The sequence below is a fragment of the Metopolophium dirhodum genome, chromosome 3 (genome assembly GCF_019925205.1).
Source record: "Metopolophium dirhodum isolate CAU chromosome 3, ASM1992520v1, whole genome shotgun sequence".
Lineage (NCBI taxonomy): Eukaryota > Metazoa > Arthropoda > Insecta > Hemiptera > Aphididae > Metopolophium > Metopolophium dirhodum.
The window spans coordinates 23,703,132-23,726,862 of NC_083562.1; the positions used below are offsets into that span (position 1 = coordinate 23,703,132).

General features: G+C 29.8%; 3 protein-coding genes across 4 annotated transcripts in view; 2 read left to right on the plus strand and 1 right to left on the minus strand.

The window, feature by feature from the left end:
• LOC132940603 (protein sneaky) overlaps positions 1–5,346 on the plus strand; it is a 50,608-nt gene extending 45,262 nt beyond the window's left edge. The window contains exons 11-12 of the mRNA XM_061008326.1: positions 4,475–4,731; positions 5,053–5,346. Of these exons, the coding sequence (XP_060864309.1) occupies positions 4,475–4,731; positions 5,053–5,346 (551 nt within the window). The remainder of the gene's footprint in view (positions 1–4,474; positions 4,732–5,052) is intronic.
• On the minus strand, positions 781–11,540 carry LOC132941308 (uncharacterized). Of its 2 annotated transcripts, none has more exons than XM_061009304.1 (7): positions 11,278–11,540; positions 11,070–11,196; positions 10,846–10,995; positions 9,271–9,498; positions 7,346–7,625; positions 5,966–6,113; positions 781–5,894 (listed from the first exon to the last, which is right to left on the minus strand). In XM_061009304.1, the coding sequence occupies exons 1-7, from the start codon at positions 11,334–11,336 to the stop codon at positions 5,885–5,887; spliced, it is 1,002 nt and encodes a 333-aa protein (XP_060865287.1). In that variant the 5' UTR covers positions 11,337–11,540; the 3' UTR covers positions 781–5,884. The 2 variants fall into 2 exon arrangements, with proteins under 2 accessions (XP_060865287.1, XP_060865286.1); XM_061009303.1 differs by having other exon boundaries at positions 781–5,899.
• An 8,482-nt stretch (positions 11,541–20,022) lies between these two features.
• Positions 20,023–23,731, plus strand: part of LOC132940214 (3-phosphoinositide-dependent protein kinase 1) — a 162,244-nt gene continuing 158,535 nt past the window's right edge. Inside the window, exon 1 of the mRNA XM_061007689.1 lies at positions 20,023–20,484. The gene's annotated coding sequence lies outside the window, so the exon portion shown is untranslated. The remainder of the gene's footprint in view (positions 20,485–23,731) is intronic.

A 23,731-nucleotide genomic window follows, 5' to 3' on the forward strand; every position in this document is an offset into this window, starting at 1 on the left:
ATTTTTTTTTTGATAAAGGTAGACAAACTTATGAGTAATCTTATATTACATTTTCAAATCTTAGATTTAAAAAGAAAAATTTTTATGAATTCTCATCAAAATAATTTGCTATTTTTCGTGATTTTTCCGTATTTTGTCAAAATTTGAACTTTAAATGCTTATAATTAAAAACTGTGACTAAGGATTTTTAATGTTTTTCATCTGCCTTTGAAACAATAACCTGGGAGCCTTCTATTAAATTTTCAAGCTTTTTTACTCAACAGATAAAATTTTATTGATATTTATAGAAAAAAAAACTAAAAAAATTGAAAACTGACAATGGCCGTAAACAGCTCAAAAAGAGTCAAAATATTTTGTAAATTTTATGGTGCATAGAAAATGCTAATATAGACATTCAGTCAAAATTTCATGTCCCTACGGTCATTTGTTTTAGAGTTACACCAAAAACCAAAATCGATTTTCTCGAAAACAGATTTTGCGTAAAAATTCCCGTTTTTCCTTAATTTTTCTTTTGTTTTTCACGTCGTTTGTGAAAACTACTGGGAAATTTTTACTTTTGACCCCCCAAAGTACCAACTAGATTCACTTTCCTATCAGAAAAGTTACTATTGAAGAAAATCCAAGCACTTTTACTGTCCTAAAAGGTGATGACAGACACAAAAATAAAAAAAAAAATAAAAAAATAAAAAAATAAAAAAATAAAAAAATAAAAAAATTAAAAAAAAAACACACATCATTGTAGAATCAATACATTCATCGCTTCGCTCAGAATCTAAAAAAATAATACAACAATAAATTTTGCGTTGTGAGAAAAGAGGCTACACAGCACACAGCTATACCTAACACAATCAGTATTTTTCTCATTTCGATTTAATGATTAACACAGTATATTATAATAACTAGGTATTTATTATAATAGTATGCTAAGCAATATATTGTGTTTTAATCTATATAGGTAAGGTACGTATGCACTATGCAATATACTTATTAGGTACCTATCTTAAACATATATAACATAATAATATTATACAATTATTATTATTAATAAATTATTAATTAAAAGTGTATAAAGTAGCGGTATTAGTAGCACACCACGAGTTGAATACCGAATATCCGAATACGTTATATTGAAATAATACCGAGACTCAAAATAATGTAATATCGTATTGTAATTGTAATATTACAATACGTAGACGGGAAAAACAAATAAGCATGATTATCGTGGTCTATATTATATACATAATATTTCAGTTTTAGTACTATAAATTAGTGTCTAATTTAATTCGTCGTCATCCTTAACTTTTAATAGTTGTCATTAAATCCAACGGAGTCGTAATATCGCACCTTGTGGATAACAACTCACGGTAGGTACGTATACCTAGTACCCATCTACTATATTTCGTGTGTATATATAATGTGTGATTAATTATCCGACATCATTCGGTGACAAATTTTAAGTACCTACGTAATTAGTTTTATGTCTAGGTATACGCCATGTGTATATATGGCTACTCCGCTATTTTTTTTTACTTACCTATAGCTTCGTGCCACTACCGTCGCGCTTGATTTTTTAAGTACCTAATATAAACGTAAGACTATATAACACGGGCGCTTGTAAACTCGACCCGAGGAAAAAAAATGTTCAAAAGGTCCACTGTAAACTCGGCTCGTGTTTTTTTGCAGGTAAAAACTATTTAGGTGTAAACTCGGCCCGAATAAAAATGTATGTATGTATAATATTTTTGAGAACCATTTAGCATTACCCAGAGGACACCACGAGGAGGCGATTATCATTATCCTCCAACAATTATTTTCATTTTCTTTTCATATTTTTATTCATAGTATAAAGTTTTTTATATAAATGTAAAATTCACTAAAATTGTGTAAAAATGTAAGTAATATATTCCAGTGTTAAAAAATATAAGTCAAATGTATCCATGTAAAAATATAAGTAAAACTGTAGTGCTATAATTAATAATATAAGGTTATATTAATATAAATATATTTTTTTAAGTAAAAAGCCATGTGTTTGACGTATTACACACCGATATATAATAATTGTTCCGATAAGATATGGTACATAGTTACTTATTATTTGCAGATTAAATTATATCGTGCGTATTATATTTTATTGGTCAAAATAATTATCGGGCCGAATTTATAATCGACCTTTTTTATTAATTACAATTTCCGGGCCGAGTTTACAATCGACCTATTTTATTACCTAGAATTTTTTTAGGCAGTAACATAATTATTGATCATAGCCATTGGTAGCCATTGTAGGTGCCTATACGCTACACTCTGTTCACGTTAAGAAGGAACCTCGGCGCCTGATGGACGTGGACACTAAAAACTGATACCGAAATACAATATTTTATATTTATATCGCAAATCACAATAATTCGTGACATAAACTATATGTATATACTATGTTCTACGTATAATATCTAAAGTCTAAACATTTACTTTGAATTTTGTATTTTTTTATTGTAATAGTACAATAATATGGATGATATGAATGATATGGATTATATCATAGAGTAAAATTGTTTGTAAATCTTAAAATACTCATAACTCGCTTTAAAATTAAAATATAATAAAAGGTCAATTCACAGTAATTTTTTAACTAACGGAGCTACACGTGTTCTGCTGAGCATATAATTTGCTACGTTCCACACTTGTAAGTCGGAGACAACATATGCGGGTGAGGCGTCCTCTTATTAACAGTAACTATATTTTATAGTATAAATATATACTATATTATATTATACACACAAGATCCAAATAACATTACCACGATTTGATAGTTAAATCTAGTAATTTATATTTTATTTATTTATTTTATTTTTAAAGTTTTCCTGGCATTAAATCATCTAAATTTAGGTGTAACAGAAAGACTTGACGAAAAAAAATTATGCTACTTAAAGTATGACAATAATTATTGTTAAAATTATATGATTAGTAAATAATTTAAGAAATATACTCATGTCATCAAATTCCCAAAAAAAATATTTTGAAAAAAGTTATTACGTTCCAAATTAATTTAATCATAAAAATATTAATATTTTAAAAAATTGTAAAAATAAAATACTTGACTCAGAAAAATGTTTTTATTATCAAAATTGTTCTTATAATAGTGTTAAAAAACATAAAAATATTTTTTTGTATAATATAAGTGTAGCGCAAGTGACCATAAATTATATTATTTAGAACAAAAGTTATTCCAAAAGTCAGTTCTATCTGTTACCCCTGTATAATAGATTTGCGTTTCGATATTTATGTATCGGATAACATTGATAATATAGTAAGATTACTAATTTTTCATTTTATAATAATTATGTTACACATAACAGTTACAACTATACAAAATAAATTATATTTTCAATAATAATAAAGTACTTATTACTATTGACTGAAGAAGCTAACCGATTGGTCTTTGTTGTATTTTTTGATTGTTGGTATTTTGAAGTCTGTATGTAGTGCATCATTTCGAACAAACCTTGGGCCATTTAAAATCTCAATAGGATTGTAAGACTTGTATTTTTAAATTTAAAACGATGCAAAATTTGATCTTTTTTACACGTTATACGCTGAGAAAATAATTTAATTCAATATTATAAAACGACGATCGCGGCGCAGCGCCGTAAATATCCAACCCACAATACAACACTTAGTTATGAGTTCAAAGGTGGGCAAGTTAATGAAAATAATTAACTGAGGCAAGTTAAGTTAATTCAATTAAATTTCCTACAGTTAAGATAAAGTTAACAAAAAAAAAATTAACTAGATAAGTTTAAAGTTAAGATAGAAAATAAAATTAACTTATCTCGGTTTAAAAAAAGTTAATTTTTTTCAAGGTACAATATTTTTAAGTCATAAGCTGTCATAGTATTTTGTTATACACAAACATTTACCACGACGTTTAATACTGTGTAAAAAATTAGATTATTATAATACATAATTCGAAAATAAATTACCAAAATCGAAAAAAGTCGACAAATCAGTATTGTCTTGTTGATTACGCATGACTTGAAAAGAAAATTAACTTAACTGCACGACAATGATAATTAACTATAAAAAATTAAGTTACAACAATAAAAATTTTAACTGAATATATAAGTTAATAAGTTAAAAACAAAAATAATTAACTATTTAAGTTAAAAAGTTTAAAAAAATTAACTTTTTAACAAGTTAATGCCCACCTTTGGTTATGACGTATCTTTGTACATAATACTAGATTGTATTATTAGTATTCTTCACAATACACAAAGGCACCAATCATGATGCAACGTTTACAAACAACATCTAAAAAATCCTCCTTAAATCCTGGGCGTTCTAAGTACTTTACACTACTTGAATTCAGGATTCAGGGACACTATTGTCATAAACACATATATTATTATAATTTAATTATACCTATCACCAGAATATTATCCTGAAATGAAATTATTTACGTTTACATACTTGTATACAGTGTGTCTCCCGAATCCACACAAGTTGGACGCGTATTACCTGCACAAGATATACGGGACGTTAATGCTGGTGTTCGTCATGACCGTATTCGCCGGATATTCAGGTCGGCTAAAACGACTGATTTGCGCAGTATTCTTCCGAAAGAGAGAAAAGCGCCGCGTGCTGTACCTATACAACGAGACATTAAGGAAGCGAACGGCGTTCTTCAGGTACATGAAGCAAAAGGTGTCGAAATTGGCCCGCGAAAACAAATTATCGGTTTGTATCTACTTCCCGTGTACCGTAGAAAAAAAATCCGCGTTGACTAGACAACAGTTATCCACTGCAGACGCAATTCAACGGACAACTTCAGGGGGAAATTGGTTTTCAATGCATAAACGATTTATAAGTTTTTTATAAGTTTTAACTGCATCACTCGATAATGTTTGACAATTTCGTTAGATTTAGGGGTGGTGGAAAGGTGAGTCGAGAATCAAACGTAAGTCATAACCATCGAATTGCGTCATCTTCGTAGCAAAGTTGGACGTCATTCATTATGCGCGTTATCTTTCATGTCCATTACTTATTCTTATTATTCAGGAAGATCTTGACATTTTTCTGATGTTGAGATTAAAGTTCCCGGCAGTATTCGGCTGGCTGGTGTGGTTTGCATGCGGTCGTCGAAAATGTCTGATTTGTGGCGAACCAGAAACGATTGCCGGCAAACAGTATGGTTGCAACACCATTGGGTGCGTTTATATACACTGCGAACAGTGTTGGAAAGATGTTGGTGTCTGTTATGCCTGTTCAGACACATTCAACAAAGAAGACAATGAACACAATAATTTAGATGCGGATACTACTGCTGAGGGTTATGCGGACACTGATTATTAGGAATATAAATTCAATATTAAGTTTCCTTAAAATCGCATTATTAATTTAATTATTGCACAAATGATAATTATGATAATAAAAATAAAATAAAATTAGATAAAGTGTTCAAATAAGTTTAAATTATTAAATTATAATTATTAATTTATAATATTCATATTAATAGAAATCTGATCATCATTAACTTTCTATAAATAAATTTACTATTTTGTCATTAACTATGTTATTTATATGCTACAGTGATACTCCTGTACTACAATCACTATAGGAACCAGAGAAAATGACAGCTTTACAATAACAGTGATGATGATATAATATATATTTAGAAATCTTTAAAAGTAAATCATTAATTGAAGTTTCACTGTCTTACACTGCTTGCGTTATGTAATAAGCGGCTTTATAAATACAAACAAAATTCTATAAATACATATAAAAATTATGAAGTGGCCCACTTACAGTATAAATAAATAAAACATCTATTTATTTTTTTTTTATATATATATCTGTATATATATTTCAATCATCAACTACTATAACTTCTTTACTTAAAGCTGTCCTAAAATACAAAATTAATCAAGAATAAAACTTCAATAGTTGCAAAAGTAATATTTATAATACTAACCAAAATTCACGTTCAAGACTTTCATGTTGTTCAAATAAAGTATCAAGGAATTGCCTTTGCAAGTTAAACACTGCTTTATAATAAATTTTTTGTTTAAGTCCCTTGTTGCCATACTCTTGTTCAAAACGTATGTAATCAATCCACACTTCTAAAATATAAAATATTATTATGTAAATCAATGTCATGATTTTTATAATATATACAATTATACAATCTAAACATGTGTAGCACAATGTGCAGAAAGGATATTACATCCAACACAGGGCTTTTGGCATTGGGGAAGAACCAGTTTGGCATAAGATTAATAAGAGGCTATGATATGTGTTAAATTAATTTAAAAATAAGGTCTTAGGGCCATTTCCGCATAACACTTCTAGAAATTTCTATAGGTAGTATAGTAGCTTTTGAACATGAAGCTTGCTATGATTTTGAAGAGGCTTCTTAACTGGAAGTAGTGTAGTTTTGCTTTAATTTTAGTGACTTTAGGAACAAGTTTACATATTTTTTCATTTAGTTGTGCACATAGCCAATTAACATATAAAATGTTGGGTATGACATAAAAGGAGATATATTACAATTTATTTTGCATAATTTTACATTTTTAGCTACATGTAGCTCTTTTTATAAAACTATATTTTTTATGTTTATAGATAATTTTTCTCAAATTTTAAACTTAAAATAATATTTGTATACTAGATTATTACTTACAGGCTTCGAGTGCTGCTTCACGCTACACAAGCATGTCATAAATGTTTTTACAGACATAATATTATTCAAATAGGCATTACCTAGGGCTATTCAATTGACATAATATTATACAATAGATTGTTAAAAGTAATGAAATGTTTGATTAATCAAACATTTTCTTCAAGAAAAGCTAGAGTGCTTGATTGTTGAAATAGTTAATCGATTAATCTTTTAAAAGGATCAATAATTTATCTATTAAAACAATCAATAAATACAATCAATAGAAGTTTAACAGTTTAAAGGTTAAGAAAGATACGTTTTAGGCGGTTAAAAATAATATCAGAAGTCGTAAGTTGTAAGTTTTTATCAGTTACATCTTTTAACTGTCATAATATAAAACCATTGTCCATTAATTTTTATTTTAAAACCTTAAAATATTTTATAGCCAAGTGCTCACAAGAATATTATAATAGTTATTTAAAAACAAGATTCTTGGGAGGGGTTATATCCCTATATCCCCCGCACCATAATATCGACACTGGGTTATACACATCCTAAATCTAGTTATGAATGGTGATTTTTGTTTGGATCATTTGTATGTTTTGTATGTTATTTTATCATTTTATTTTTGAGAAACTCTAAAGTATACCATTTGATGAGTTTTAATCTAGAAATGTATTGATTAGTCCTTACCAACGTTATCGTTGCCACACAATTTGGTTACTTCTTCATACAATTGTCTTACTGTATCTAATTCATAATTTGGTTCCTCACGTTCAATGGCTATCATTACTAAATACAATTTAGGACATGCTGGCTTGAAGTCTTTTAGTTCATTAAATAGGTCTCGAGTAGCATGTATGTCTTTAAACTCTATGCACCATTCTAAATATTTAGGTCTTATTTCCAAAGAAAGTTTTTCGTCATAAAAATCTTCTGTACCTTTTGTAGCTTCTTTAAGTAATGTTTCAACCTATAATAATATTAACTTATATAATAAGTACATATAATATTGCATTTATATTTTATTGTGTTTTTATTTTTTTATTCATCATATTATTAGTTATATTTAAATTCATAATAAGTAATAATATAATGCTATTTTCATTACCTGACTAGTGTCAGGTTGCATGAACAATCATTAAGCATTTAACGAATCAATAGTGAGCTAATTGTTCCCTAAACATAATTTAGTGGCTTATGATTGGTCCATTAAATTAGTACATTTTTCATGCAACCCGACATAAGTGAATTGATCATTTGACATTTTTTTTTTTAAATATAAGAAGTAGAAAGTTGTTTTACAACACAATATAACCAAAAACAAATTAAAAATAAATATATAATGTAATTTAAACTTTAAATATACTCTATTCAGGATAAGAGCAGTACCAGGTGGCGACCGGTTTTCGTCCGGCAGCTGTCAGATGCTTCTCCCACCAAGTTTACCACCAGGTTCAGCATTTGGAACGAAGCCACGCCCATGTTCACAAGTCGACCGTCAGGTACTGCTCTTATCCTGAATATATTAATAAATTGAATTTTATCAAATAAATTGTAAAATAATTAAATATTAGTGGCTGATCCACTATCAGTTATAACTTATATTATACTAGCTGATCCTGTGCACTTCGTTGCCCGTTAAATGTACCAACTCTATATGACTCAAACTTTGTTCAATTCATTATTTAATATTCGGTGTACGATGTTCAACATTTATCTTAACTTTTCTGTTGCCTGGAATAAAAATTCTGATTCGCAGCAGTATATTATCAGGTAGGCAATCTACCTGCGGTAGATCGCGGACCCAGTGCGGTTTGTACATAAGTGTAAGATTTAACTCTAAAGTATCAAAGTTATACCAAGTTTATTTTGATATAATACGGTAGATTAATGTAATCAATACATAATCCTAACCTAACCTAACCGTACTAAATTCCGACGAATAAAAAAACAAAATTTAACCCTTTTTAAATTAGCCTATCTTCTTCCCAGAGATCTGTACACAAACATTAATTTATATATAATATAGACTATAGCTGATCCTGCGCACTTTGTGGCCCGTAAAAAATTACAACTCTTAAACAAATTGTGATTGTTCAACTCCTTTTTGGTGTAACTCACTGCAGTAAGTGCAACTCAGCCACCCTGGAAGGCAATGTGTGAAAATTCGATTTGATGCATGCTTGTACCTGATTTGCCCGATTAACCAATAACAGCCATTAATAAATAAATACTATTTCTATTAATTATTTCTCCTATAACCAATAGCAACCGTTTATAAACAAATATTTCCATCGTAAATCTCAAAATCCCTGTTTGAGCACTTCTATTAATTGATTGTAGCGTGATGTTATATAGCATATAGCATTCCTCGATGAATAGACTATCCAACAAAAAAATGATTTATCAATTCGAACCAGTATAGCCCCTTACAGCCCTTTTTTAGTATTAAAAAGTAGCCTATGTTTTTTCTCAGTGTTGAAACTATCTATGTACCAAATTTCATTTAAATCGGTTCAGTATTTTCGGAGCCTATTCAATACAAACAATCAAATCTTTCCTCTTTATAATATTAGTATAGATATAGATTAGTATAGATTATGAAAATAACTTACTATTTCTGGACGCCTATATCGCAAATTTCTTATTAAAATCTTCCATAAAGGTAGTGAATCATTTAATGCACGAACACCTTGGCTAAAAGCAACCATCAGCTTATCATGATCGAAGCTGTCTATAGTCAAATGGAGCTTTATTAGTTGTATCCAAATATTTTGATTATTTGGTACACGCATAACAACAGCCAACAAAATATCTAACTGATTTACATTTATGTAGCTTACCTAAAAAAATAATTAATTGATATAACTTATTAGTTATTATTATTATTACTATACATACCTATTAACCCCTTTAATAATAAAAAAAAACATACTGTGAAACTTGTACAATATTAAATAAATAATAGATTCTTTTATTTTCATTAGAAATGTACACATTGAAATGTACTCATTGAAATTTAAACAGAATTTAAAGAAACAATCTTTTATGTGTGTTATAGTAATACAGTATTTAGTAAACTAATTAATGAGTAAAATGTATCAAAACTAAAATTATTTTTAAGACACATCTATGTAAAATAGCACATAAGTAAAGTAGAATATTTGAAATTAAAAACTTCCTATTATAATTTTAGCATTATGATATAAATTAATATTACATTAGTATTATATTTAAATAAAAGCTACTTATAATAACTTCATGTATTTAATAAAGAGTAAATCCATTTATTTTTATTGAGTGGTAAAGCATTGCGATAAATGTTAAAATGTCATACACTGGTACACTTTAACCACTTTTTTATTTTATACCTAGTATTTTGTTATTAATTTTAATATTCCTTTAATTAGGACACTATCTTAAGCAATAAGCATACTAGTATTTTCTCAAATCATCACTATAGGTGTAGGTATAGTATTAACCAGTGTTCGGGACGCCACTAGTTTTTTGTAGCACGCTAAGGCTACAGCTATTCCCTCAAAAAAAGTAACTCGCTATTGCTATTGTTACCTTTTTTTAAATGTAGCGTGCTGCTTCTAACGCTATTGTCAAATGTCAAAACTTTTTCGCTACTTTTTTTAAAAATGTTCTTATTGGAAACTCGTGTTTGTAGTTTGTACTGATTTGACATTTAGTCACTGGACAGGACCCAGGACAAAAACTTCACTAATATACTCATCATTATCATAATATAAACCAACAAATATAATCATAATTGATATTTTAATAATAACCTATTAGATTGTAGGTAGCGACAAAATAATGATAATTTTTGCTATGCTAACCGGAAATGTTTAGCACGCTATAGTATTTCGCTATCTAAGGTGTAATGTAGCGACGCTACGTCAATCGCTACAAATAAAGTAGCATCGCTACGATTATCGCACTACTCCCGACCACTGGTATTAAGTATTAACTAATATTACATGTGTTAAATTATACAAAACATATATAATTTAACAAAATATTTATCATTACTGTACACAATTATTAATTATTTTGAGTAAATAACTAAGTACCTTGACTCAAATTTGTTATTTAAGTCATTACAGTTTACAAAACCAATTATAGAAACTCACAATAAGATTAATAAAATAACTAAAAATAAAAATTCCTTAAATGTTACTTACATTATCTTGACAAAAGTTGATAAACAGAGATAACAGATCCTCTTCAATGGAAAAAAATACATGGATATTGCGAAACAAGATGAAAGCATGATTGCACAAAAAGACGAGTATTTGAGTGTCGATAACATCATGAGTTTTCTCCAACTCATCCTATTAAATAATAAAAATGTTAATAACGCACACTATATTCAAAACATTGTTATGGTTGTAAACATAAAAATTACTTTGATTTTGAGTTTACACGCATTGAGCAAACTCAACTCTACTCTAAAATGCGACAGCAACTCACGCTTAGTGATCACATTCTCAGTAATTTTTTTATTGACTGTTGAACGGTTATTATACAGCTCACTAAACAAAACAAAAAGGTAAGTTTAGGTACCTACACAATGATTTATTATGGTTGCACAAAATACACCAGTGTTTACTTACATGTACTCGTCCAATTTCATAATATTATATTTCTTCAAAAAACTGTCTTCATAATCCATTTTGTTAGGATTACTAGCTGTACGACGGTTTGTTCTTATACAAATGGGAAAATTAAAATTATTAAAGTAACAAAAGCTAACTAGCTTTTATGTATTAGTTAATACATAATAATAAATTATTAGTCTTAACTCTTCTAGTCTTTTGTACTCTACAGTCTACAAACTACAGTTCTGTCTATCTAATTTGTTTTCTTATAATCGAAATTGTTTAGTAAACAAAAACATAATATATTATGATAAGTAGTACCAGTAGTAGCACAGAATAGATGAAATTTAATCTATTCCATGGTAGTAGTTCCTTCCTTATCATCAAACTAATGGACAGCGCTTGGAGAGAGAAGTCAGGGGTACGATATGGAGTGAGTGAGAAAAGAAACCAATAGTAAAATGTATACAGTTGCTAATGCCGGCTCATTTACTACTTAGTGTTCTTTCTCTCTCGGTTATAAAACGGTTAATATCATCACCTATCATAGACGGTGGGCGGAGTGGAATGCGCCGTAAATATTATATTTATAGGTCTATGCCCCCAACTCGTTCATGGAGTAAAGCCGCGGTCGCACGATGATAGTAAAACGCGATAGTTACTATCGTGAAAGCTGCTATCAAGAGAGTGTCGATAGTGACTATCAAGCTATCACGAAAGCGACTCTGCATGCATGATAGTGTGATAGTAGATTTCACGATAGTCATAGTAATTATCATCGTGCGGACACTCGACTACCGTACTATCATACTATTGTAGTGTTTGTACATCTTTTTTTATTAAATCTTTTTTTTTTTTCTTGTATATCAATTTTCCACCTACTATCACAATTTACTATCACCTTCATACACTCAACCTCGTGTGAACACATTTGATAATGTGATAGTACTATCACATATTCCCATGATAGTAACTATCGCATTTTACTATCATCGTGCGACCGCGACATATTAAATATTATTGTACTCTGTCGTCACGACTCATGGATGTTTTATCACAGAATATAACAATAATAATGGTTCTATGCTGAGAGTAGTTAGCGCACGATTTAAGATATACCTATGATATTATATTTAAGGTGAGTTAGTGGCACGGAATAAGATATATCTATTTCTAATTTCGTGAAATATGGTGAAATCGACCCTTAATCCGTGGTCAGTGGGCATCAACTTCTAAATATTAATGTTTCTATATAAATAAATAATAATATTATTATACACAATATGAAAATTGTATTGTGTAATCGTAACGGGTTAATATCTGTTGTTCTATATTAGAACATAATATTATGTTCCAAACATTTTTGGAACAAATGACCAGTGGAACTAATGTTTTGTGGAAAAAGTGATTACTGAAAGAAATATATATTGTTGAAACAAGTAATAATTGGAACATATTTTCGTGGAACCTACCAACTAGGTAGTAGGTATTAAATACATTAACTAAGTTATAGGTCTATGATTAAATATAATTTTAGTGAGAGAACACTATGAAACTAATATCTATTATATTTACCCTGATTATACGTAGAACAATATCCAAATCTGTAGGTACATAACAAAAAAAAAACTAGTTATTTATTATAATTTCACAGGTTTTTATACTTATTGAATTATTATTAAATTATTATTAAATAAATAAGATTACATATAATTAAAGAACAAGATAAATTATTTTTCAGCATAAAAGTGTACCTACAAACAAACTATTATAAAGTTATAACTCATATAAGTATAAATATTATAATTATTAATTATTCTTATCCGTAATTATTTATTTACATAGAGACATAGAGTAATGATTATATATACATATACAATTTACAATAAATACGAGTCAGTTAATTATTTTTTTATTACACTTCGTTCAAGGTAGGCTTGTGCAGTTTTGCTGCTTGTGGTAGATATACTTATAATTTTCGATACTAAACTTGAGATCAGTGATCACCAGACGTTATACGAACCAAACATACGAGTTGTCATATTTAAAAAAAAATAAAAATGATATTGCTCAAAGTGTTCTTGAAATAAATCAAATTTTGGTTTCTGAACTAGGAATATAGCCCTAGTGGTTCTTTGATCTTTCCCATCATCACATAACGGTTTTTAACAAATAAGTTATGGATGCGTATTATAGGTGCGTAGTACTGTAGTATAGTCGTAGTGCAGTTAAACTGTATATTTTCATAAATACATGTTTTACTTCACAGTTTAACACATAAGTTAGGTAGAATCAGTACCGGATGACCGGACTCCGGATCTAAGGGGGGCAATCCGGGGCCCATGCCCCTAGCGCAATCATAGATAGGGACGCAAATTTCAAATTTTTCTTAATGTTTCTTGGTTTTTTAAAAATCTTTTTAATGGAAATCAATGTCGTCAGACTTATCTTAGTTACTCAAAATCAAAAAATTCATTACTTTGTGTACCCTGCAAATTGTCAAATCCCCTGGGATTTGTGTTAGTCGTAAATGATTATTAGTGTGAGTGTTTGTGTATTTTTGTACTACTTCCGCGTCGATGATTGCCACTAATACGCATATATATACATGTTAAAAAGTAAAAAACGCGACTACATATTATAATTAATTATACTGCATACATTATTGTGTAAAAAAATTGTAGTAGGCATTTTTCAGATTGTTCACCCCCCCCCCCTTGATTTTCATCTTCGGGACGGCCCTGCAGCTTGCGTTGACCTAATATTTCAACATATGTGTGGGGGCAAAATACATAAACTCAATCCTTAATAAAATATATTTTATATCAAAACAAAATTGTGTAAAACCATCACTCATGTACCTACCGATTGGTATAAGAGTTAAGTGTTTAACCAAATTCTATGTATTATGTAAATACCTATACAGGTTACGATGTGTATTGTGTATATAATCTACATTTTGGTCACGCTGAGTAGCTGTGTAGGATATTCTTGCGTCGCAATACCTAATATTATTATTCTTCGATTAAATTAAGACGTAGTTCGAAAAAAAATTCGTAACCGGTATTGTTGTTTTATAAACATAGTATGTAGGTACTTGTACTATATAGTGTATATATACATATATAGGTAGGTACTATGGGCGAACGTTGATCTCTAACAACGGTTCTAGGTTGATACAATATAATATATTATGTCAAATTTCCCGATGAGGTACCTTATTATTAGGTATTGTTTTTGCCAAGGCTAACCTATATTATAATAATAAACATTATGTAAATATATATTGCTCATTATGAATGTCTTCGAGCTATGTAAATTGATAAAATCGAAGCCAAATTTTTAGCCCGCAGATAAAATACCTCCCATGGCTGCTCTCATTTATAGTTTTTTACACTATATACTTATACATAATGGAAAATTAATATTTTTTACCATTCCAAATTATTTATTTATCGTACATAGTTGTTCCCTTCATAATTGATAATATAATACCTAAATACCTACTCGGCGTATAATAATGATAACAAATAACAATATCATCACATACACACAGCACACGCATATAATAAATTATTATGTATAGCCTTCAGTCTCCTACGCGTAGAAAATTCCATTGATTGATACTATAGTCAATGAACCCACGGAAATTCATTGTTATCAGATGACGCGTATATGTATACACGTCTTATTATACGAGTTGTGATCGTTATTAGGTACTTTAAATTGTAGTATTAATTAAAATAATATTATATATTTATATTACTATGAATGTCGCAGACACTGATATTCGGATTAATGAGTTATACGTCACTACATCAGCCGCAATAGATTTAGAGTTAAATTTTTTTTTAGATATGACCACGGTTATTATTATTATTATTCTCTAATACCAACATTTTCCTATGCTGAGTTTTGTAGATAAGAAGTGTTTTTTTTTTTTAATTCAAAAATGTACAACCATAGACATGCTATTTTTATCAAATATTTACAAGACCAAAAATCATTTTCAAAATGTTATAGCTCTTTTTATGCTATTTGTGGTTATTTTCAATCTCAACATTTGTTTAACTTTTCTTTATGTATAATGCAAATTTTGTTTTTTGGTAAGAAAAAGTTAATACAAAGTTTTTCTTCATAAATTGTTGACATACTAATTGAAAAATATCGGAAATATATGGTCACAGTAATTTTTTTAAAGCATTTGAAGTTCAAATCTTGGTAATATTTATTAAAATAACAAAGATTTGTAAATTATTTTGTAGTTTAAAATGTATAAAATGTTTAATTTTTAAAGCTAAATAATAGATATGAACATTTAATGAAAGATTCGTCTAAAGTAGTTCTTACTGAAACTTAAATCTAAAAACCTTAGAGGGAATGGAGCCAGTAACCCAGTTGTATAGTATAAGTTATATTTTAGTGCGTAATTACCCACACCGATTTATTGGGAAATCAGAATAAAAACCCTTGAGATAAAATATTTTTGTAAATTATATCAAATACCAATTAAAAATCAAACAGAACTAGACATATTTTAGTACAAACTATATATATTATTGTTAATATTTTAAAGTGGTAATAAATAAAAAAAAGTATATTAAATATTGTACTTAATATGTATTTTCAACATTAAATATAGCTTGGTTTTTTAATTTTCATTATAATATAATGATTCTTCAATACATGATTTTTAATTTTTAATAATATTTGGACATATGATGTATATTTAATTTTATATATTCATTACGTCATATGCAAGTACCTTTATATTTGTAATTAAATATTAAATGCGTTGTATTTAATTAACTTTTTAAATATATTTATTCAATCAGTTTCATTTCAAAATGCTGTATGAGAAATATTGTATTCCAGGGATTTTTAACTCAAAGATTTTTATTCGACAATTTGATTTTGTATTAATTGTTGACAATAATTTCGGGAAATTTGCGTGTCGTCATGTCTCGAAGAAAATAGTTTCTGTTAATAAAACACTACGGTTTTTAAATTGGTCAACATAACAACATCTATGGACTATGAACAATAGAGTGTTGCAAAATAAATAAACTAAAAAAAGAAAATATGATAAAAAACTGGGGAGGTCTTAGTCACCTATTGACATATGCATGTGATTGACTAAATATTTAAGGGGACTGGAGCGTAATCAATTCTAAGGGGTAAACACTTGGCATTTTATATTTCTGTTTATCTGGGTCTTGTGAATGTGTTTAAAGTAAATGAACATTATTGTGTGTAATTCGTAGTACTGATCACGTTTTATAGGGGCATCATAGTGACCGGGATGTACGTCTGTCATTTTATCTACGCGCATGCACATGCGTCACCATATATTGCTTTATAAAATTATAAACATTTTTTTTCAAAAAATGCTGCCTGTGACTTCAATCACTACGCTCAGTAGGATGTTCCGATTTTAATTTTGAAAGCAAATTTGAATTCTCCTCTAAATTTCCTATGCTTTAACTATCGTACATTTTTCATATTCTATATCAATGTATTTAAATTTGAATTATGAATATGATCTATTTTTACTCTTTTTGTTAGTAAATTTTTAAGTAAAATAAAATAAAAATCAGAAAATTGAAATTGTCAAAGCATAGATAATTTAGATAATTTAGTGACGAATTCAAATTTGCTTTCAAAATCAATATTGGAACATTATATTGGGCGTAGTAATTGAAGTCGTGAGCTAAGTTATCGACTGAAAATGAATCACGCTCCAGCCCCCTTAATATAATAAAATTATTACATACTATTTCTTATATTTTATGTAAAACTATCATTAATAACTAATAAGTAATATAGACTACTCGTATGACGTATAATTCCTATTATTTTTTCACTTTTGTACATAAAGCTTATAATAACTCAGAAACTAGTCGTTCGAATTTCGATTTGGACGCGTCGCAAGATTTTCAAAAACATCATCTAAATAACAATTTACATTTTACAGTAAAATATGGCTGTTCCATTTGAAAATAATAATAAGTTTATTTAGTTTATATAACCAGCTGGCACAGAATACCTAGTCCTTATTACATGATATAAAAAATCTAAGTATTTGGAAATATGGTCTTTATAACTTTATAAGTGCACATACTTACACATTCCATAAATTAGAATTTGGATAAAAGTATAAAAAATTGAAACAGATTACAGAAAATGTTTTGTAAATCATCCTGTTACCTGTACATAATGTATAGGTTAGGTTTAATTGTTAATTTATATTTTATATATTTTATGAACAATATAAAATATAAATTGCAAATGCTCGTATTCGTTACAACTTATAAGTACCTAGGTATTGTGTGCATTTTTGAGGTGGCTAATTTTATATTTTGGATGGCTAACCATCTCCTTCTCAATCACCCCTGGCACCACCATGAATGAGACATATAGAGAGAGTATTACAAGGACAGATAATGACATCCGGACATGCAGGTGGTTTATCGAATAGTGAAAGTGATCGTATATGTTTATTTATACAGATTGGCTTTAACTTAATATTTGGTGTATAAGTCATAAATCAAACACTAAATCTAGATGAATTTCATAACTTGTTTAAAAACTTACGTTATAATTTTGCGTTGATGATTTTGAGACGAATATATTACAATTAGGTATGAAGTTATTGTAGATATAAAATACAATTTATTATAACCCTCACACCCCCCCCCCCTAGTTGCGCTACTGCATAAACTTATATGATATAAGTATGGCTGCACTGTTTCAGTCAAATCCTGCACAGAAACAAGGTTTTTACGAAACGGCTGCAGCCGTTCCGCAATGAAATTAAATTAGAGGTTGGTAATGTTATAAGCCTTATGCCTTATGAGTTATGACAATGGCACTTTTTATTTTTTATTTATTTTTACAAGTAATATAGAATCTGTATCATTTATACAATAAGAATATAGGCTAAAAGTACAATTATTGACAGGTAACATTATTGTGATGACTGGTGAAAGGAGCCACCCAATGATGACACTTCATACGTCAATTAATGGCATGTTTAACACTTAAACAGTTTAACCGTAAAATGTTGTTTATTATTTAATATTTTTCAATTAGAAATACTATTTCCAAGGTTTATTGTAATATTGATAGCGGCTGAATAAGAGCAAAACCCAAAGAAGTATTTAGGGCTGGCACTTTTTGATATTATAACATACTATATTTGCGTTTATAATTATTGTAATTTATTATAAATTTTTACCCAAGTGTGAAGTGAAATATATTTGTGAAAATCCACTGTTGCACCACCACTTCCAGTGGCATACCCTGCATTGAGGCTGGTGCACATCGTACTCTGGCGGTCATGCACCGTGCTACCATCACAGAAATATTTATTGCACTCGTTTCTCACCAACAAATCACCAAGGTAGTATTAGGTCTAAATTTCGTAAATTCGTAATTATTAACAATTTTTACAAGTTTTTGTTATTTGTATTTTGTTTGTCTTAAGCGACGAAATTAAAAATCAAAGTCCAATGCGCCCAGTAGAAAATTATCAGAAAATCAAATCAGACCACTCTACGTGAAAGTTTTTTCTGTGTTTTGAGCAATAAATCACGCTTTTTATTTTTGGTTGGCGGTGCGTTTCAATGTGTGTGATTGCAGCGCGTGCGTAGATAGACCAGTACCCTCATACAATCACACTCACACTCACACTAATTGCCATTGACAACATAAACGCCGGCAACGAAATTGTATATTGCCTAACTATTGCCCCTTATTAAAGACACACGAGCAGGCCCCGCTACTGCCGTACATTTTAGCTCAAAAGACCTGAAGTTGTATTTTTACAACATTAAAGTTAGTTTACGTTGTTCGATTTGATTCTGAAAAAAATTTTAACTCGTCAGAAAATTGTCAAGATCGTACGGAACACTTTGTAAAAATTAAATCTTATATTATTGTTAACTGTAATTGAAAACTTGTAAATATAGATTTTTTCAAATCATTATTAAAATTAAAATTATAAACGGAAAGCGTTTCGTACGATCTACAGATATTTTTCTGCTGAATTCAAACATATTTTTAGAATCAAAATCAGACAACGTTAACTATCTTTAATTTTGTCAACACAATGCGTAAGTTGTCGTAAATTCGTATAGTGAATTGTATATTGTTATCGAGTTATTGACATGTGCGCGTACGAGAGTGGTGCCCACAATGAATGGCATTCACAATAATGATCGTTTACATCTAACGCATAGATACCAGACGGCTAAGACCAGATTATAAATTGCCTAAATGTTGCCCCTAAAATAATAGCATCTTTCACTCTCTTTCCGTGTGTTCCTACATATTATGATTTAACCGTAATTTAATTTTCATAGTAATTTTTGATCTAGGAAACTTACTTATTTAATGTAGATTCTACACAAATACACAATACTAGGTACAATAATAAAGTGCATTTAAATTACATTTTTTTTTTCATACGCAATTTGGACGAAAAACCGTTAAAATCTCCACAAACATTTCTTGAGGCGCCATCCAGTGGAACGCGGTGTATTATCTGAAAAACTGCAAAATTGCATTATTTCAAGAAATATTTCCGAATGAGTGGTGCTACCGACTACAACACTGTTGAACTGTAGTAGAGGTGGTAGAGCAAAACGATTTTAAGGCTTATGGGACACTGCGCGATCTGCCGGTGCACAAAAAACGCTTTCTAGCCATATGTTAGTCTTGGCGTAGTGGCGATACTATAATATTGTGCACGTGAAACTCAGACGCCAGAAAGATTCTCGTTATCACGAATCGTTGTAACCGCCTGCTGCTCATGTGCGCCCGTGTTAATCCATTAAATCCATATGATTGATAACGGAGTTCTCTCGCCAAAAGTCCTTCGCGTACAAACGATTGCGTGCAAAACCGAACAATAATTGCGGACAGGACGACAACATCAAAGCGGGGAAAAACCGGCATTTTTGTTTTTCATCGCATGACGAATAGTATTTTGTTTCGATTTTCACATTTTCTTTTTCGCAAAACCTTGCACCGCGATCTCGGCGACTGGACCGTTTCACTGGACCGCAAGCTCGCTCCGGACCCGACGACACTGGATTCTGACCCTTAATACTCGGGTGACACGATGCCCAGTGAACTACGCCCGAGCCGCCGCCCCCGTGTCCGCCTCCAGCAGCTTCTGCTCACCGTCGCATCGTCGCACTGTCACCATCGTTGAATCGTGTGAGTACAAAATTAGTGAATTCGACAAACACGTTAAGCTTCATTGTAGGTATTATTATTGTTATCAGACGGTGTATTGTGTTTGTTATGTCTCAACTACGCCAAAAACCCCTCCCTTCACTCTTCTCCAAGATTCCCAGTCGAGGTCGTCGTCGTCACCCTCTCCGTGACCTTGGCCCCGTTACCGTACCCGGACGTGTCCGATAACGTGTCAGGCAATCTATGACGTCATGACTGCACGGTTTATTGCGCCATCTCTGCGCATTGTTCGCAGACATACATCGACTCTATACGTAGATAATAATAAGGTTGTCAGCTATTGTCGTCACCACTCATCAAAATTACGTAGAAATTTCGTTCCCGTCCTCGAGACATCAATTTAACTCGGTTACGCTATTTGGTATGCGGTAGACTATTATAGGTTATGCATTGGTTATTGACGATAAGTCGTACTTACGCGGACAATCTGTAAGGTCAATGTGATAAACACAATATATACAATCCGAACATTGGGAATAATTAAAAGTGGTCAATCCGTGTTACGATAAATACCTAACTACTTCGCGGGGTATAGGCGGCTAAATCCAAGTCGAACGCGTGGTGGTCGTTGATTACGTAGAAAGAGAAATAAGAAATGCATTTTAGAACATTGTATGGATACGGGACTATGGCATAAAAGGGTGGTAGACTAAAACGGGGTCAATTATTCAACCATTTTAGATAACCTACGTCTTTCTCTTTCTTGATTACGTAAAATATTTATCATATAAGTGGTCTTCTTAAATGCTCGTGTGATAAAAACGGCGCTTATTAATTTATTTATTAGCTGTACGACAATAATATTATGTGTATGATGGGAACTCTGCGAAAAACAGCTGTCCCAACTTACATAATTCTGCGGGGTAAAAGTCCGCTTTCCACCACCGATGTAACACCGGCGGCAACGTTTTCCTGGACGACCCTTTTTCATTTGCGCTAGTCAAAGCGCCCGCATTAATCGTTGTCGCTGTCACAGTATAGTCATACGACTACGATTTATTTAACAATCCGTCAAATATAACATATTAGTTGGACATGGAACTAAAAGTGGGCAAAAAGTTGCATGTCACATATTTTACACAGGTTTCTATTTCACACAACCATTTACATTTACGAAATAATCTTACTAACCACCCCTCCCATCGAACTAGTAGTACCGCTCCCCAAATGGACCCTGAAATAACGTTGAAATAAGTACGACACTACGACGTAATACAGAACAAAAGTACTTTTTGGTTAATCGATTCTACGAAGTATATATTATACGATTTTAATAATAATTAGATATAAAAACCAAGGAACCATGCTTTGCTGTATGAAGTACGTATGTTTCATGTGTTCCTCATCATTCACCACTGCTAAATTTGAATTACATAATAAATATGTTCGTGAAATATATCTCTGTAGGTGATGGGGGAAGATGGGGGAATGGCAGCCAGTGGGTAAGTCCGGCCAGTGACATATCACATGAAATATGATAGCTAAAATTTAGATTTTCAAAACTTAATACCAGATATCTAAAAATGATAAACACAATTTATCCCACCAAAAGTTTGTTATCAATTTTATTATCACTTTTGATGAAATATTTTTCAAAATTGAAAATCATCAAATTTTCTTAATTTCTTAATTATTTTATCTTAATTTTTTTTCTACATCAATGGTTTAATTTACATCTACATAATACGAGGATTGCAATTATGTGCTCAAAATTCACCTAAATATTACGGTTTTTAAGTAAATACATGTATTTAAAAAAAAAAACTGTGATAATAGTAATACTAGTCAAATCTGATGGGGTAGGTAGTGACGGCCTTGTATTTGTTTATTATATAATAATTATTTTTATACGGTGCAAACTAAAATTTCTTATACACTTTTGTAAAAACTAAGTATTAACAAATATCTCTGTAGGTACTAGATAAGTGATAAAATATAATTTTGATCATTATTTATATGATTTTTCAAAATTTATATTTTGTCCTATACTTTTACTTGTATTTATATGTGACTGGTGTGAGTAGTGGAGTACACTATATGGGTAATGCCGGTCATTTTCTTTTTTATTCTAAAAAAAAAAAAAATATTCCACTTAACTCTAAAGATTTAAAACTTACATAGGTACTTATGTAGTAGCTAACAAGACAATAGTTCTAATGCAAGCAATAGTAAAATATTTGGATTATTATTACCAGAGATATATGGATTCCCGATTCGGTGGCCGTTATTCCCACATCTTCCCCATGTCTATAAAAAATTCCAACCTTAAAGAAAAACCATCTAAAAATTAATTATATATTTTTAGAAATGCATCTAATGTTCATTCAAAATTAATATAACTGTTATGAAGTGACCTTTTAAAGTAATTGTAAATTTTTATTTCAAAACTTGTCATTTTATATTTTTTATGAATATAATTATTTTTAAAAAAGAGTTAGCACTTTTTTTAATTAGTTAATTTTTACTTTTTTTATAATTTATGCACTTCACAGTTTCTGCGGGCCAAATCAACAATGTTTAATTGTTGTAGTTAAAAACGTTCAGTATTATCATTCAATTTTGTAATCCCATTATATTTTAGGAATATGGTATACATTTCATACATAGGTAATTACGACCATTCACTACGTTGATTTCTCGCTTAAAAATACTGTGTCTGGAACGTGCTTGAATGATTCTTTTGTTTACATTGTCTATTTGCAATAATCATTAGTTTGTTAACCAAAAAAAAAACATTTTTGAACTGAATTTCTAAAACATTTTAATACGTAGTGTTAATAATATGTAATTTACAAGAATATATTTTTTAATATTTTTACTTGCTAATTATATTTTAACAATATGATTACAATTAATAGAAATAAACAAAATATGTATCACTTAATAGGGGACCACGCGGGCATTAATTATTGTATCCGTCTTACAAACGTAAAACATTGTAAATTGTACATATTTTATTCTGTAAATTCTTAAATTGGAGTGAATTTACCTCTTATAAAATTTAAAGGTAAGAATATTATCTAGGCCACTTCAGACGATTTTATTGATATTATTATTTTTAAGTAAATTATGATAATTTTAAAATGTACAATTAATATAAAAGTATGAAATATGATCGACTGCTTAATAGATAAACATTAAAAAAAAAATGCGAATATGCATATTACGTTAATGCTTAGGTATTAGACTTTAATATGACCTATGGGCT

Coding starts and splice junctions, on each gene's coding strand:
- LOC132941308 (XM_061009303.1), bottom strand. CDS start 11,336: ATGGATTATGAAGACAGTTTTTTGAAGAAATATAATATTATGAAATTG. Junction 11,197..11,277: donor ATGAAATTGGACGAGTACAT/GTAAGTAAACAC, acceptor TGTTTTGTTTAG/TGAGCTGTATAATAACCGTT. Junction 7,626..9,270: donor GATATAGGCGTCCAGAAATA/GTAAGTTATTTT, acceptor ATATTATTATAG/GTTGAAACATTACTTAAAGA.